The sequence below is a fragment of the Antedon mediterranea genome, chromosome 5 (genome assembly GCF_964355755.1).
Source record: "Antedon mediterranea chromosome 5, ecAntMedi1.1, whole genome shotgun sequence".
Taxonomy (NCBI): Eukaryota; Metazoa; Echinodermata; class Crinoidea; order Comatulida; family Antedonidae; genus Antedon; species Antedon mediterranea.
Genome location: NC_092674.1, coordinates 2770219 through 2786127, shown reverse-complemented (window position 1 = coordinate 2786127; position 15909 = coordinate 2770219). Strand labels below are relative to the sequence as shown.

At 35.6% G+C, this 15909-nt stretch overlaps 1 protein-coding gene across 1 annotated transcript in view; it reads left to right on the top strand.

Annotated features, from left to right (window-relative positions):
- The first annotated feature begins 1270 nt into the window (after positions 1-1270).
- The window catches only part of LOC140050356 (uncharacterized), a 40604-nt gene continuing 25965 nt past the window's right edge, over positions 1271-15909 (top strand). The window contains exon 1 of the mRNA XM_072095512.1: positions 1271-2260. Coding sequence (XP_071951613.1) covers positions 1476-2260 — 785 coding nt within the window. The 5' untranslated portion in view covers positions 1271-1475. The remainder of the gene's footprint in view (positions 2261-15909) is intronic.

Below are 15909 nucleotides of genomic sequence, written 5' to 3'. Positions count from 1 at the left end.
AGAATATTGTGCGCAGCTCTCGGGAAATTATAGCATGCCGATTGGATGGTTTCAAGAAACACATGACCACCTTTCCTTCAATTAATTTGTGTTATTGTATAATTTCCAGCCGTTTTCAAATGTATTTCAAATTCAGGCCTTCGTAAATTAATTTTAGTGCCATCAAAATGGGTGAAGATTCTCTTAAAGATTATATAGGTGCCACAAACTTAATGAATTGAAATATATCGTGTGAAGACGGAAGTGTAGTAGTGGCTACTAAAACGAAAGAACTGTATAGAGTTTTAAAATTACGTAACACAATTTCTATGAACTATCCTTAGTACCGGAAATAATAATATGTTTAATTTGAGAAGGTTTTTACCTAGATCTGACGGTATAGAAAGAAGAGGGTATTTTTTCTTTATTTATAGCTCCATGTAGGTTAATTATACAAAATAAAGGTATTAAATAAATGTAACTATTGTTCCAAGCTACTGAAAGGAGGACAGGACACCAGACTCGTGGACCAACCAATCACAGCCCTTTCCGATATTACCGGATCCCCCAACATTAAAACACTATAATATTAATAAGGGCCTATGTGTATATTATATCAATATTTATTATTATATATTATATAAATCAATAGGTAGGTATTATACTAACAATGTGATAGATCGGTGCTGGCTTATGGTTTGAATAATTCCGATCTGCCATCTATTACGCATGGGTAACCAGCAGTAGCTCCTTTGGTTGGTTTATATTATAAAAAAAGTTAATTCATATTTTTCCATATTGTTATTTAAAATCTACCCACATCAGAGCTTTAATAATGAAAATACTGTAATCGGTTCTGAGCTGACTTATTTTCTTTGTTCATAAAAGAGGGTGTAGCCCCTGAAGCCACTCCCTTCTCTCGGGTACCGACAGTTCTTTAGGCTATGTCGCGAAGTTACATTCATGTTCTAACAACCGATAAATATATCTTAAATTTTTATAGACGTAGTCATAAATGTTGATATGTGAATGAATGATTAGTGTTTTTAATATTTTGTAACCAAATCAAGATTAATTTGCGAGTTTAATACGATCCCTTACATTTAGGGATCAGCACTGTGTTACGTTGACAATTCCCAGTCCCAGTGTGTTCTTTTATATTTTTTGCTGTGTTGGAAATATCTAGTCTTTGTTTACCAGCCGTTGTTCTATCCGTTGCCAGTAAAGTAAATGCAAACAAGACAACATCACGTCTGTTATTAAGTCTATATACGCCATTTTCTTTATTGGGCATGGTGGAACTTCAATTCAAAATGAAACGACCTGGAAAACACCCTAAATTATGAGGTTAGGGAATGGTATTGAAAAACAAGGAATATTTTTGAGGTGGAGTAATAAATTTAAACACAATGGATTGTTACTTTTGTGGAGAATTAATCGTAGTCGAGAGAAAACGAGTAGTTTTGCTTAGGTAGTCGTAGTGTTGTGGTCGTAGAATGGCCAAACCAGAGGGAGGAGTCCAGGAGGAGGCTAACTTGGCAGTCCCTTCCTCAAAAATGGAGGAAGAGGCTCAAAATGATCCACTCGATCCAAACGCCGAACTTAAAATTAAAGGTAAAAAGAGCTATTTTCAAATTACTAGTATAAAGGATGCAGACAATTCTGGTGTAAACAATGAGGATATTGATAGTAATGATGAGTTGGACGAAAGTCGTGCAGACGATACGTCTATTATTTCTGATGCATCAAAAAGTACGGCGGATCTTGAACGATCCCTTCGTAGTTTGTCACCACAGCCTTCTTCCAATTCACCCCCATTAGAGGAAAAAAGCTCAAAAGCATCAGTACAAGACAAAGGAGCAAATAATGGCAATGGACCATCACGTTTCAAAGTAGTAAAAGTTGCTCATGTTGAGCCTGTACATAAGGGGAGGTGGACATGTAAAGATTTCTTCCATGGACCCCCTGTTGCTAATGTTAATGTCAATGAATCCGTAAATACAAATAGTGTAAATAGTATAGTTGAAAATAAAAGTGAAAAAGATGCTACAAATTCTGAAGCATCAAGTGCTGCCAGTTCTGTGCATTTGCCAGGTCACGATCTGGTCAGTGAAAGTACAGGAACTGAAAATAAAAAGGTGAACGATACCAAAGCAGGAAAAGAAAAGACAGACTCTGTAACCCAACCTTCTATAGGCCTGGAAGGTCTAATCCATGAATTAGGAAGCGACGGAGCCCGAGGACCCGGAGATCTATCGCATGATGGTGAGGGAAAAGATGGGTATGTATTTGTCTTTTTTTCTTAATTGTGTTTTTATATTTGAAAATGAAATAATATCGTAAAATTTAAATGATATTGAACGTCATGTTTCATTCATAATATTTTTGTTTTTCTGTATGACTACCGGTATTGTGTTCATTTAATCCAATTTATTTTTTATAAAGCAGTCTAGAGAGAAAGGGAAGAAAAACAATATAAGGATTGTTGATCTGCTTTCTAAAGTTCAATACGTCGCCATAGTTCTCTTTCAAATCCATACTATATCCAGATAAATGAATTGTAGGTTCCTCATACATTGGAAAGGGCTTTAATACAAATTAGCACAACAGATACAGTATAGTACAATTTACATTGTATACAAATTTTGTCAACAACAGTGCTTTTAAAAAGAATTTTGTAGATGGACATTACTGTTTACTACATACCATGAAACACAGTGTACACAGTATGGGGTACTGTACAATGTACACCATCACCATGGTAAGGGGCGGATCCAACATTGTGATAGAGGTGGGGGGGGGGCCCTCATTATTTAGCCTGGGGGCCTGGTTTGTGTATTGTCAATTCAAGAGACATAAGGGGTTCTGATGATGATTGTAAAAGATATGAATTTGGGAATTGTAATTTTTTCTAAATTTGTGTTTCATTCAATGGATTATAAACAAATTCTGAAAAATAGACAGTAACGTACATTCACATATTAATTGATAAAATTTAGCTTGATACTGTATCGTACGTATTGTACTGATACAGTAGCACAGTACAGATACCGGTATGCACACTCTGCTCAGAAGAGCGACATACTTTTCTTATAATTTTTGGAGTGATTGGATAGTAATAGTATAATGGCATGGCAGGCAGGAAACAGCATAGGAATTGGCAGTAGGAAGTTATTGAAAAATTCTTTGAATAATGTTGTCATTATTGTATTACAATTTAGATGGCTTTACGTTTCAATGTATTTCACAGTTTATCAAATGTGATAAAGTTATCACTTTTGGTATACAACACAACATCCAGTGTAACAACAATGAAATGCCTTGTACAGTATTTTGACAATGACACTCATACAGTACAGAAAGAAATTACTGCTTCGTATCTACGCGTAGGCTTTCGTAGGTAGATCGTAGGTAGAACGTAGGTCATTGTTCTCTCCTACGATGTATTGTTTGTAGCCTACGATGTATTGTTTGTAGCCTACGATGTATTGTTCATAGCCTACGATGTATTGTTCGTAGCCTACGATGTATTGTTCTCTCCTACGATGTATTGTTCGTAGCCTACAATGTATTGTTATGAAATCTAGGCTACGCCTCGATCGTAGGGTGGTTCGTAGAAGCATGGACAATGCAAACAAACAATGTATTGTTTGCTAATTAAAATCCTACCTAAAGATAGTAGGTCAATTTTTGTAGCCGCCCTACGCATCGGTTATCCTAATTTGGACGGAAATCCGCCGACGAAACGACATCAGGCCGGTGGACCTCGGCTCACCTAGAGAGAGTCGAGGCTAGGCCTAGCCTATTTCGGCGGCCTACACTATAAATTATTTATTCCTACCTTGTTGGGTTAGCGAATTATAAAAACAACGACACCTACGCTAGGACACCAACAAAATATATGCAAAATAAATATATATTCCATATTAAGATTTAACATACATATGCCTTTTAAAATGATTACGACATGTATAAAGAAAAAGGCCCGACCAGAATTTGGAGGGGAAAAAACATGTGAGCTGAGCAGCAGCTTAGAGAGAGTATTATGTTTCATGTCATGTGACACAAAATCCAGGTACACGATCTTAATTACTGTTTTATCGTCGTCAGACGGTAGCCACCCTCTCGTGCTCTAAAAAAAACATGTGAGAGATTGCGGTAAGTTAAGCAGAGAGTATCGCGTTTCATGCCATGTGACAAAAAAAAACTAGCCTAGGTCTGTATTAATTACGGTCTTCTGTCGGCAGTCTTTTTGAGCGACCGACTGAACATCCTGATGCTATATTTAGAATGAATTGTTTACGATCTTTTTTTCTCGGCATCGTTTCTGGATGGGACTGGACTTTCGCTATATTATGTTTATTAGTTGGCCTATTCGTTGCGGTTCACCTGTGTTGGATCATGTCTCTCTCTACGTTATACATCGTGGGAAATTTATATTTATTAAGATTACGATTAAAAAATATTATTTATTTTTTATTAATTTACAACTTTGTCCTCCGCCAGTTAAATTTAACACATTAATTTCACACCTTACTTCACTAAGAACATCGTAGGGTTGTTTATTTAGGTTACGAACTCCCTACGAAGTTCAGAACGTAGCTCATTGAAAGTTGTTTATTGAGGTTACGAAGCCAAACAATGGAACCTACGAAGCCAACAACGTAGCCTACGTTCTATCTACGAAGCTACTTCGTAGGTAAAGTTGCAGTATTTTCTTTCTGTACTGTAAAACGAATAATGTACTGTTAAAATACAGTACAGTACAGTATTTTTTCGAACGGTATGTTACGGTAACTACAGAAAAAATTTATCGTTCCATTCAGAAAACTAAATACCGGTAATTCCAAGTAATAGTTTGGCAACAATAAGTTGTCATACTCTGTACAAATTTTTAAAATACAATGTTTTGCTTTACTGTACAGTGCAGTCTAAAGACTATTTATTATTATTTTATTTACTATTTATTAAACCTGTTAACAGTATGTACAGTATACAATACTGTACTGTAGTATACTGTATACTGTACAGTATACAGTAGTTCAATTTAATACTGTATCCCACTTAGTATACAGTAATAAATACTGTATTCTTTCAGTAGAGAGGGTATAATTGACAAGTTCAGTATGTAACAGTTGAGTTCCCAGCTTAGAAAGACTAGAGTATAGTACTGTAATGGTATGGGATATCGAACTAGCCTCTGAGAGAAATGTGTTTGAGATCAGCCTGTCTGTGCCATATTGTTTGTCTCCTTTACTGTAGGCATGTTATTTTACCCCCATTACATCGTCCTTCCGATGAGATGTAAAGCCATTGGTAATGTGTGTATACAGTGCAGGACATCACACATGCATAGGGCAAAGTAGGTACACCTCAGTAATATATGAAGAAATAAAATAAAATCATTCAAAATCTATACTGTACTGTAGATTACAATGTCAAATTATTCATAAATTATAAACTGTGTAGGTAAATAAGGAACGAAGTACAGTACATCTGGTCATAGGCATGTCATTCATGGAAAAGTACTGTATGATTAAATCTTGTGGTTTGAGTTCATAGCATGTGTGTTTACTTATTCATACTTTCAAATATTTACAAAGCTATCTCGGTTTTGTAGAGGAGATACCTTGACCCAAAGTTGTCCTAAAATTTAGAAAGAAATGTAGCGTTTGTTTTAAACCTTGTTTACTAACATTTTTACAAGGTTAAAGTTCGGTCTACACTATCACAATGTGATGTGCCCAAATGTGGTAGTAGTATCGGGAGGGGTACAGGTATAAACAATGGTAGAGTGATATTCACAAATATGGTAGTGATATTCACAAAATGGTAGTGATATTCACAAAATGGTAGTGATATTCACAAATATGGTAGTGATATTCACAAATATGGTCGTGATATTCACAAATATGGTAGTGATATTCACAAATATGGTAGTGATATTCACAAATATGGTAGTGATATGACATCATCATGTCCATTGTATACAGTATTTACACTGTATGTCTTCATTCAATGAATGTACTATACTACTGCATACCTGTACTAGGCCTGTATGTATTCATGAGCATTTATCCTTTTCCTTTGTATACTGCTACAGTATGTTGTTATCATCATCAATGATGACGAAGCCTACAGTTACTGTATTGTAGTACTACTGTGGATGTTGACCTATTTTACCTGTTAAATTTATTATTATTTTAGTATCATTTAGTGAGCTTGTCTTCATCCGGAAATTGTTGTACTACAGGAAATAACCGCTTCAGTCACTTTGTAAAACTGTAAATATTTTATATATCATATGAATTTGATCTCAAAGATTATTAAATAAGATAACGTCCCTGAAGAACACCCTGGGACTAGAGGAACCATTATGACGCCAGCATGGTAGTATTTGATTGTGGCTTTATAGGTTACAGTACACGTTCAGTGGAGAGACTTGGCTAAAAGTTGTCTGCTTTCATTTCATTATTTTTCTGTCTATTTCAGTATATACATAACAAAATAAATGAAATTGGGGAGACCAGAGTCAACCTAAGTGAACTTAATCATTGTAGCTAAGCCGGTTGGCCCAACCCCAAAGTCAGTTTACACATAAAAGACACAAAATACAGTTAAAGCGAATCAAAATGAATGTGAATCTTTCTTTAGAGTAAAGTACATTTGAAATCATAACAAACCATTGGGGGCGTTAATTTTCTTATCACAGGCTTCTCTTAATTAAATATGTGTTGTCCCCCAAAAACATGAAAAATGAAGATTAATTAATTAAATTAGACTTTGAATAGGTTATTTTGTAGTAATATAATAAAGTTTATCACTTCTGTAGAAAAGAAAACGAAAAAAAATAGTGTTTTCACTTATAAAATAAACACAATAAATGATTAAATTCAACCAAAAATCCATTGGCTGGCAGCCAATTTGACCATTTGTTGCTTTAAATTACAGTTTTTTTCAGGAAAATAAATTTTGTTTTAGATCCAATTTTGATCAAAATAGATTCAACTAAAAAATGTTTATGTTTAGTTTTGTCAAAATATACTTTACTGTTTAATATCGCAATTTTAAAAGGGGTAAGGAATGGTCAGAGTACAGTAAAACATTGTACTATAGTCTTTAGTGCCAGGAATTGGGGCTACAGTAGTACTACATATCTCTGCTGGTGCTATCCCAATGATTCCGTTTTTGTTGTGCTTTGTTTGCATGCTTGTTCAGTATAATATGGAAATAAGTCAAATCTTGTGGCGTAGTGAACAATAAAAGCAGCATTAAAGGAAAGCTCAACTTGTTAGTAGCGTTATTTAATCATCAGGAAAGAAATATACAGTGTATTATTTAAATATAATACAGTTATTACGTTATTTTACAATACTCTCTAGTAAGACTTTTAAGTCCCTTAATCTATCTCAATCCAAGTGAATCAGTGAATGGTGGTCATGTGACCAATGGTCAAGTAAGTGTTAATTGAACACACAACAAACTAGATAAATCTAGTTTCTGGCCGATAGTTCACATTTGAACTATGCCCCCTATGCTGATATCAGATAATATTTAGTGTAGAACGACTATATTGTGTTTCAGTCAGTTTAGGCCAGTGATTGTGGTCTGGTGACATGACCAGGAAGTTTGGTTTTTGGCCTTGTGTGCTAGTATAGACCTTTTATTCATGTTTAAGAAGTTAACATTTTTTAAGCAATTTTTTTTAGCAGGAAATATCTTTTTTTTTTCTTAAATTTTTTTATTTAAAAAAAAATGTTAATATATATATATGAACACATTGTAGGCTAGCCACCCGATACAGTTAAAACTCACTTGTGAGATTATCATTGTGATAATAGCCCTAAGCATTCACTATCACGGGTAATTATTCTTAGTATCTTTAGGCAACTACTTGTATCAATCTATGGCCTATTTTCAATTAGGTCTCATTAGTTGTAGACTAATGAATGATATTCTATGCAAATACTGATATTGTAGCTATTTATTGGAATGTTTTGTATAAAATCAAATAGTATTATTAATAGTATGCGCTTTAATGGGATAACTTGGGGACCAAATAAAGTGGCCGCTTTAGTTATCTTTTGAATAGGGGTTGGCCATAGTGTTAGTATCAGTAAAACGTATTTCATAAGATACAACCCTGCCACTAGATCAGGATTGAACCCCGGAACTTGGGATTACAGTAGAAGGCAAGCAGCATCCACCAAGCTACAGCTCATGAGAATGTGTCCACTTAATAGGGATGTCCTAAAGGAAAGGATCTACTATCAAAAATCGTTAACATTACCCAACCTGCAATGCGATCAGGCGATCTATCAACGTCATTCAAATAACCGTTATTCTGCGTTGCTGCAACAATAACCAGTTATATGGCAAATCAATCAATCAATGAATAAATTTACGTGTTTTTAACCATAATTTTAGATTGCCGGTTATTGAAATTTGTCCTGTTTCTGTTGCCAAGTTTGAGTTAAATCTGTTATTACTAGTTATTTTTTCACAGTAGAAGCATGAACTTAACGATCATAGAGAAACACAAGATGAAAGTTGACCGAGATAATTCAATTTTATGATAGAACATTTATAATTTGTATTGTTTAGTTTCACACTGTATGATACTGTACTCAGGCACTATCTTAATGTTTAACTCAACTGCTCTCGGCTATTATTATGCAACTACAGTCAACTCTCCCAATACCGGACACCTTTGGGCCGGCCAAATAAGTCTGGTTTTCCGGAAAGTCTGGTATTCGGAATGTGTTTTTAATGGTAAATATAAATTTGGGACCTTTTGGTCCTCAAAAAAAGTCTGGTATTGGGAGAGTTTCTGGTTTTCAGAGAGTCCGGTATTGGGAGAGTTGACTGTATCTCTGTGTCAACTATATAATTGGACTTATTGATTGTTTGGATAAATTAAATATTAATGCTGTAATGTAGATATGACTTGAACCAAGAAACTGCGCCCAACTGCGTTGTTGCTTTAAAAAAAATGTAAGTGGAGCCGTAGCTTGGTGGTTAACATGCTTGCCTTCCAATCCCAAGGTCCATGGTTCAATCCTGACCTACAGTAGTGCATTGTAACTTACTCGCTCAACTCTTTCAACTCCACTTCCTAAGCCTCAAATGAGACTTAGATTTATAAAGCATGATACTGTAATTATAAAATAGCTTATCCATCCTGTAATTAGCGAGTTACTCGCTATTGGATAATGCCTATGAAAATAAATTGTTGACTTAGTTGTTGCAAAAACTTAGGTTTTTCGTGTATGTGCATATACCCAACCACGCCCCTTTCCTTCTCACTCAATCACAAATCATTAGTGTTTGATTTAAAATGTACCACCCCATTTCCCCCTTCCCCATATCCCCATCACGATATCTGATTTTAATGTTTATAATAGTAGTAGTACCCTGTTTAATAGTTTGACCTATGTAATCCTATCTCATTACAATCTCATTAGAGGAAGGAAATGGAGGTTCAAGGTTAGGCTATCTCTCATTAATTATTCATTGCAGGAACTAGATGGTGTAAAGGTGGTTTAACAGAATTAAAAAATGACATTAAACTGTTTTTAGAAATCTAATCAAACCGCGCTGATGTAATTCTTGTATTCTATATATTTTTACGATTTCAGATTTTCTTGTTTAAATCTGCTTAATTGTAAACTGTAAAACAATGTTGTGATCTATGTTTGTTTAATTAATTACTAAGTATTGTTAGGCGCTCTGTTCTTTGTAGGGCGCCATATAAAAACCTGAATAGAATAGAATACTAAGTTATAGTACTGTGTGATGACCTACAGTACTTTGCACAAATATTGTACGAGACCTTTTGATAACCTTCTGATATATTGAGAAAAAAGGCAAATTCACATTTGAACAATTATGAACTTTTTTCATACAGTATAATCAGTCAGTTTTAGAATGCTATACAGGGGTAATAGCGATGGGGTCAGGTCACTGCTGGAACCTGCACAGTGCATCGTCATAGATCTATTTTAGTCTATATTACTGTATAGTATATAACTACAGTAATTTGTCCGTATATTTTTTATAAATATTACTGTACTAGACAGTAGTTTAGTAGTCTAGTTTGGTTCTAGTTAATAGCTGGATAAACCGACATGTGTAGGCTTTTTCGTTTTGAGGGGAGAACGTAACTCAAAAGGTGTCCTGAGCACCTCTCCCAAGGTAGTGGTATCACCCATGATACCTCCTCCACCCATGCATATAGGCACCTCTTTATTTTAAAATTTTTGTATAGGATTGGCTGTTTTAAAGTTTAATATTATTATTAATTTATTTTATGCCTAACTGTTACTTTAGCTAGAAAATTGACATTGCCTATCAAACTAATATTTCAAGTTTAATTGTTGCTTTAAATTTTACATTAGAAATAAATCCAGTGTGTCTATAGAATATTAATAGTGGATTGGTTAACATACTTGCCTTCCAATCCAAAGATCCAGGGTTCAATTCTGACCTACACTAGTGCCAGGGTTTTAACTTTTAACTCTACTCCCTAATGTAAGCCTCAAATTAGAATTGGTTTATAAGTATGTAAATAAATCAGTAAAATCTTTTTTTAAAATTGGCATTCAACCGTCACCAAGATGTTTTTAAAGATAAAATAACATAATGTTAAATCCTACAATTTTAGATGTGTAGATAAGATACGTTCAGATTGGATGAATAAAGCAGCAGGAATTATGTAAAAACAGGACATGCTTCTTCTGTGCTTAGAATGTCATGCCTAATAACATTCATGTATCAACACATGATTTGAAACATGAACACATACATTTATTTAATGTATCTTGGTAAGAAATTTAATTAACCATGACACGCATTCATAATTTAAGGTTTACATCTTCGGGAGTAGGTTACTCCGCAAAGACGTGGCAAGCTACAGAGTCGGTCAATCCGATATATTGACGTGAAGTGTCACGCGGGAACTGATATTGGTGTCGTTAGTAAGGAGTGAGAGGTGTAGTGAAAGAATCAATACAGCTAGATAAGCTTACTATACTGGATTTATACTGTACACTAAACACATTCTATTGGTTAACATGGGACCCAGGAAAGGAGTTTAATGATAGTATACAGTACCACCTAAATAACTATAAAAGCTCTGTCTACACTATCATTATCAAACTTTGTGATGTGATGTGCCCATACAGTATATGGACATGATGATGATGTATAAGCCCACCCATTAATTCGAAGATCAACAGTGTGTGTCGTAATACATATTTTTGTATTTGGCGACGTCCATACACCGAATACACCTACCTTTGATCATAACCAAGCTAGGCTAATATACGCTATGCCATATGAGGCCTAGTGGTCCTGTTTTGTTTACACTCCATCACGGTCGAAGATCGCTTCACACACAACGCTACATACAAGTCGCCAAAACGGAAAACCACTATTTGGTATCGGCTGCCATAAACAAGCTTATTAAATTTCTTTGGTACACAGGGATGTCACCAGCTTTTTGGAGTGCAGGTCGGCAAATTCCGCCCGGGGGGGGGGGGGGGGGGGTACACCCCCGGGGGTATACCCCCGGGGGTTGTCGTTATTTTAGCGAAACATAAAGAATTATGAAAATAAATAACAACAAATTGCGTCAGGTCTAGGCCTAACCTTGTACCACCGGGGAGTCGCCGTTAATATTCGCGAAAACAAAAAAACGCATACGAAATGAATAGCAATAGATCGCGTCAGGCTTAGGCCTAGCCTTGGTAGACACTACGACCACTACTAGGCCTAGCCAAGGCTTAGATAGATGCCCCAAAATCTGAATTCCACAAAAACAGGCGCTTCCTTATTTAGGCCTAATCCCTAATCAAATACTGTAGATAAATTATTAGCCTAGACCTTAATACTACTTGTTGCTCGATATAATGTTCGTGTTCTTTTGCGCGAGAGTTTTTTAGCGTATTCGCGAATTCCGGATTTTTTGTTTCACAACTGTGCGGCAAGCATGTAGTGCATGGCCGGCAAGAACAGACACGTGTTTATCCAGGGACGTGTAATTATTGTACCATGCTCGACGATCATTAACGAACGAACATGCCGGGTCTCACTGAACCATGCGCATGTTTTTTTATTTTTTTTAATAGTTCGTAGAGTACAAAATGTAAAACTAGTAACATAATATAATTAAAGCAGGGTGACAAAACATTCAGCAATTAAAAATTATTTTGTTTGGGTCTATGTAGTTGTACATTTTTAATTACTGCGTACTTGTTTGTATTTTTAATCTGTGCAAAATAAAACGCTTGAATGGTCGCTTTGTGAACTTTAAACTTGTACACTGTGCTGTGTAGCACGTTGTTCGCCATGACTCACAAGCTGTAACAATGAATACCAGGGCAGGGTAGGCCTGGTATTGTGTTACAAATAAAGTAACGTACGTAACCACGGAAACATTTGCTGTAGTCTTTTGTCTTATCTATATGAATGAGGCTAGCTTGTCTGTAATTAACAATGTGCTAGGTAAAATGTTTCAGTACGAATTTTAGTAAGGCCTAGGCCTAATATAAATATCGTAATGATTAATAAATAGTAGTGGTGGTCGGCAGCCTGTAAATCCTGGTCGGAAATGTTGAGTGCTGGTCGGGGCCGACCAGCGCCGACCAGCGTGGTGACATCCCTGGGTACATTTCTATTTAACGAACATTGTATACTTGCTTTTCTGCTTGATAAATTCTATTCTAAAACTATAAGCTTAATTTTCCGACACTCTACACCTCGTGTATTTAGAGGCAACGTCGTACACGTGAGGGCGCTCGCTCGCATGGTGGAAATACACAGTGTACATGTGCTGTTTTTGACGATCTGCATTTTTGGATGCTCGGGTATAAGCCCACCCCCCAAACTTGACGTGATTTCATGTTCGAGGGGGGTGGGCTTATACCCGCGTCAGTACGGTAACTACCATATTTGAGCACATCACACTTTTTTTGGGCAAACTTGTTTGATAGTGTAGACAGAGCTTAAGATTCTATGTTTAGTTGTACAGTACTCAAGAATTGAAAAGTGTGCTGTACAGGAGACAACATGTTATGACACCTTAAGGATTCAACTTGAAAATGCTACTTTTTATATGGAACTTAAATTTTCATTCAAAACCATAACTGGCCCACTAAATTATAGACTATTACCCCCATTTTTTTTTGTTCCTCCCAAATACAATATTTTATTTCTTTGGTTTATTTGGAGTTGCATTTTGCATTAGAAATTATTAAATTATTAAATTCAAAGGTGATATAAATAATTTAGTACAGCTAATTGGAAATACTTGAAAGTTTTGTTATTAAGTTAAAAGAGACGGGACAGAACGGGCAGAATTTAATTCGGCCAGAATAAGTTAATTAAATCATTTCCTAAGTATATGTGTAATTTCTCGCAAGTTTAATGAATTATTATTGAGGCTATTAAAAGGTAGAAATCTTCATCATACTGTTCATCAGAATTGAAAGATGCTAAGCACATTATGTGTCTTGCCTATAGTATTTATGATACAGACTAACCCCTATTCAGGGGACACCCCTGTTTATTAAGAGGACACATTCATATCAAATGAATGAGGGGAATATATGTTTTACACCACGCCCAACCCCTATTCAGGGGACACCCCTGTTTATTAAGGGGACACATTCATATCAAATGAATGAGGGGAAAATATGTTTTTCACCATGCCCAACCTGTATTTAAAGGATACCCCTATTAAGGGGGGACACATATCAAATGAATGAGGGGAATATATGTTTTACACCACGCCCAACCTCTATTCAAAGGACACCCCTATTAAGGGGACACATATCAAATGAATGAGGGGAATATATGTTTTACACCACGCCCAACCCCTATTCAGGGGACACCCCTGTTTATTAAGGGGACACATTCATATCAAATGAATGCGGGAAAAATATGTTTTACACCATGCCCAACCTCTATTCAAAGGACACCCCTATTAAGGGGACACATATCAAATGAATGAGGGGAAAATATGTTTTACACCACGCCCAACCCCTATTCAGGGGACACCCCTGTTTATTAAGGGGACACATTCATATCAAATGAATGAGGGGAAAATATGTTTTACACCATGCCCAACCTCTATTCAAAGGACACCCCTATTAAGGGGACACATATCAAATGAATGAGGGGATTATATGTTTTACACCACGCCCAACCTCTATTCAAGGGACACCCCTATTAAGGGGGACACATATCAAATGAATGAGGGGAATATAGGTTTTACACCACGCCCAACCTCTATTCAGGGGACACCCCTATTAAGGGGACACATATCAAATGAATGAGGGGAATATATGTTTTACACCACGCCCAACCTCTATTCAGGGGACACCCCTATTAAGGGGACACATATCAAATGAATGAGGGGAATATATGTTTTACACCATGCCCAACCTCTATTCAGGTGACACCCCTATTAAGGGACACATATCAAATGAATGAGGGGAATATATGTTTTACACCATGCCCAACCTCTATTCAGGGGACACCCCTATTAAGGGGACACATATCAAATGAATGAGGGGAATATATGTTTTACACCATGCCCAACCTCTATTCAGGGGACACCCCTATTAAGGGGACACATATCAAATGAATGAGGGGAATATATGTTTTACACCTGGATGCCCAACCTCTATTCAAAGGACACCCCTATTAAGGGGACACATATCAAATGAATGAGGGGAATATATGTTTTACACCATGCCCAACCTCTATTCAAAGGACACCCCTATTAAGGGGACACATATCAAATGAATGAGGGGAATATATGTTTTACACCATGCCCAACCTCTATTCAGGGGACACCCCTATTAAGGGGACACATATCAAATGAATGAGGGGAATATATGTTTTACACCATGCCCAACCTCTATTCAAAGGACACCCCTATTAAGGGGACACATATCAAATGAATGAGGGGAATATATGTTTTACACCACGCCCAACCTCTATTCAAGGGACACCCCTATTAAGGGGACACATATCAAATGAATGAGGGGAATATATGTTTTACACCATGCCCAACCTCTATTTAGAGGAAACCCCTATTAAGGAGAAACTTTCTTCAATGGTCCTATAGGTATCCCAATAATATGGGTTTTATCTACTGTAATGGTTAATTGTTTGAATTTATGAAATGAAAATATTTATACATTTTTTTTGTATGAGGCCCTCTAGAGGTAGCAATAACAACTCTCGTTATTTAGCCATTCTGATTGGCCATGTATTTAATCTAATATTTGATAAGATCAGTTTATGATTTCTTTCAGTATGACTCAATGTTGACGATGATCTTGTTTTCGAGAATTTCTGGCGATACTATTTCCTTTGTTTTTTTGAAATATTTAGAGAAATAAATAATTTGGCTTTCAGTCAGTTTGTTTCTCCTAGAGACTTCAATAGACTTTCGGCTATGCTAGATAATCTCTAGCAATAACAAATTTTTTTAACAAAAAACAAAATACACATTTACTATTAATACTGAAAACATTTTTCTTGGGAAATAAAATATACTACAGCAGTAGACTAATTGTACCCAATAGTTATATATTATACAGTACTGTAATTGTATCACAGCTGATTTATAGAGGGCGCTATTTAATATATCTTGTTTCTCTGGATTTGTGAGTTAAGGAAAAAATTATGACATTAATTCACTAGAATTTGTGATTATAATAGATAGATCATTCTAAACATAGGATGTTAACTTTTAATGTTAGTATTTTATAACTATCAGGATTTTATCTCTCATTCAAGCTGTATTATATTTTTTTCACTCTATAAAAACATAAACATAGCTTATTAACCATAAATTCTAAACATAAAGCCTCCTAATTTTTATTAATTTTAATAATTTATTATACAAAAAATTTAGCA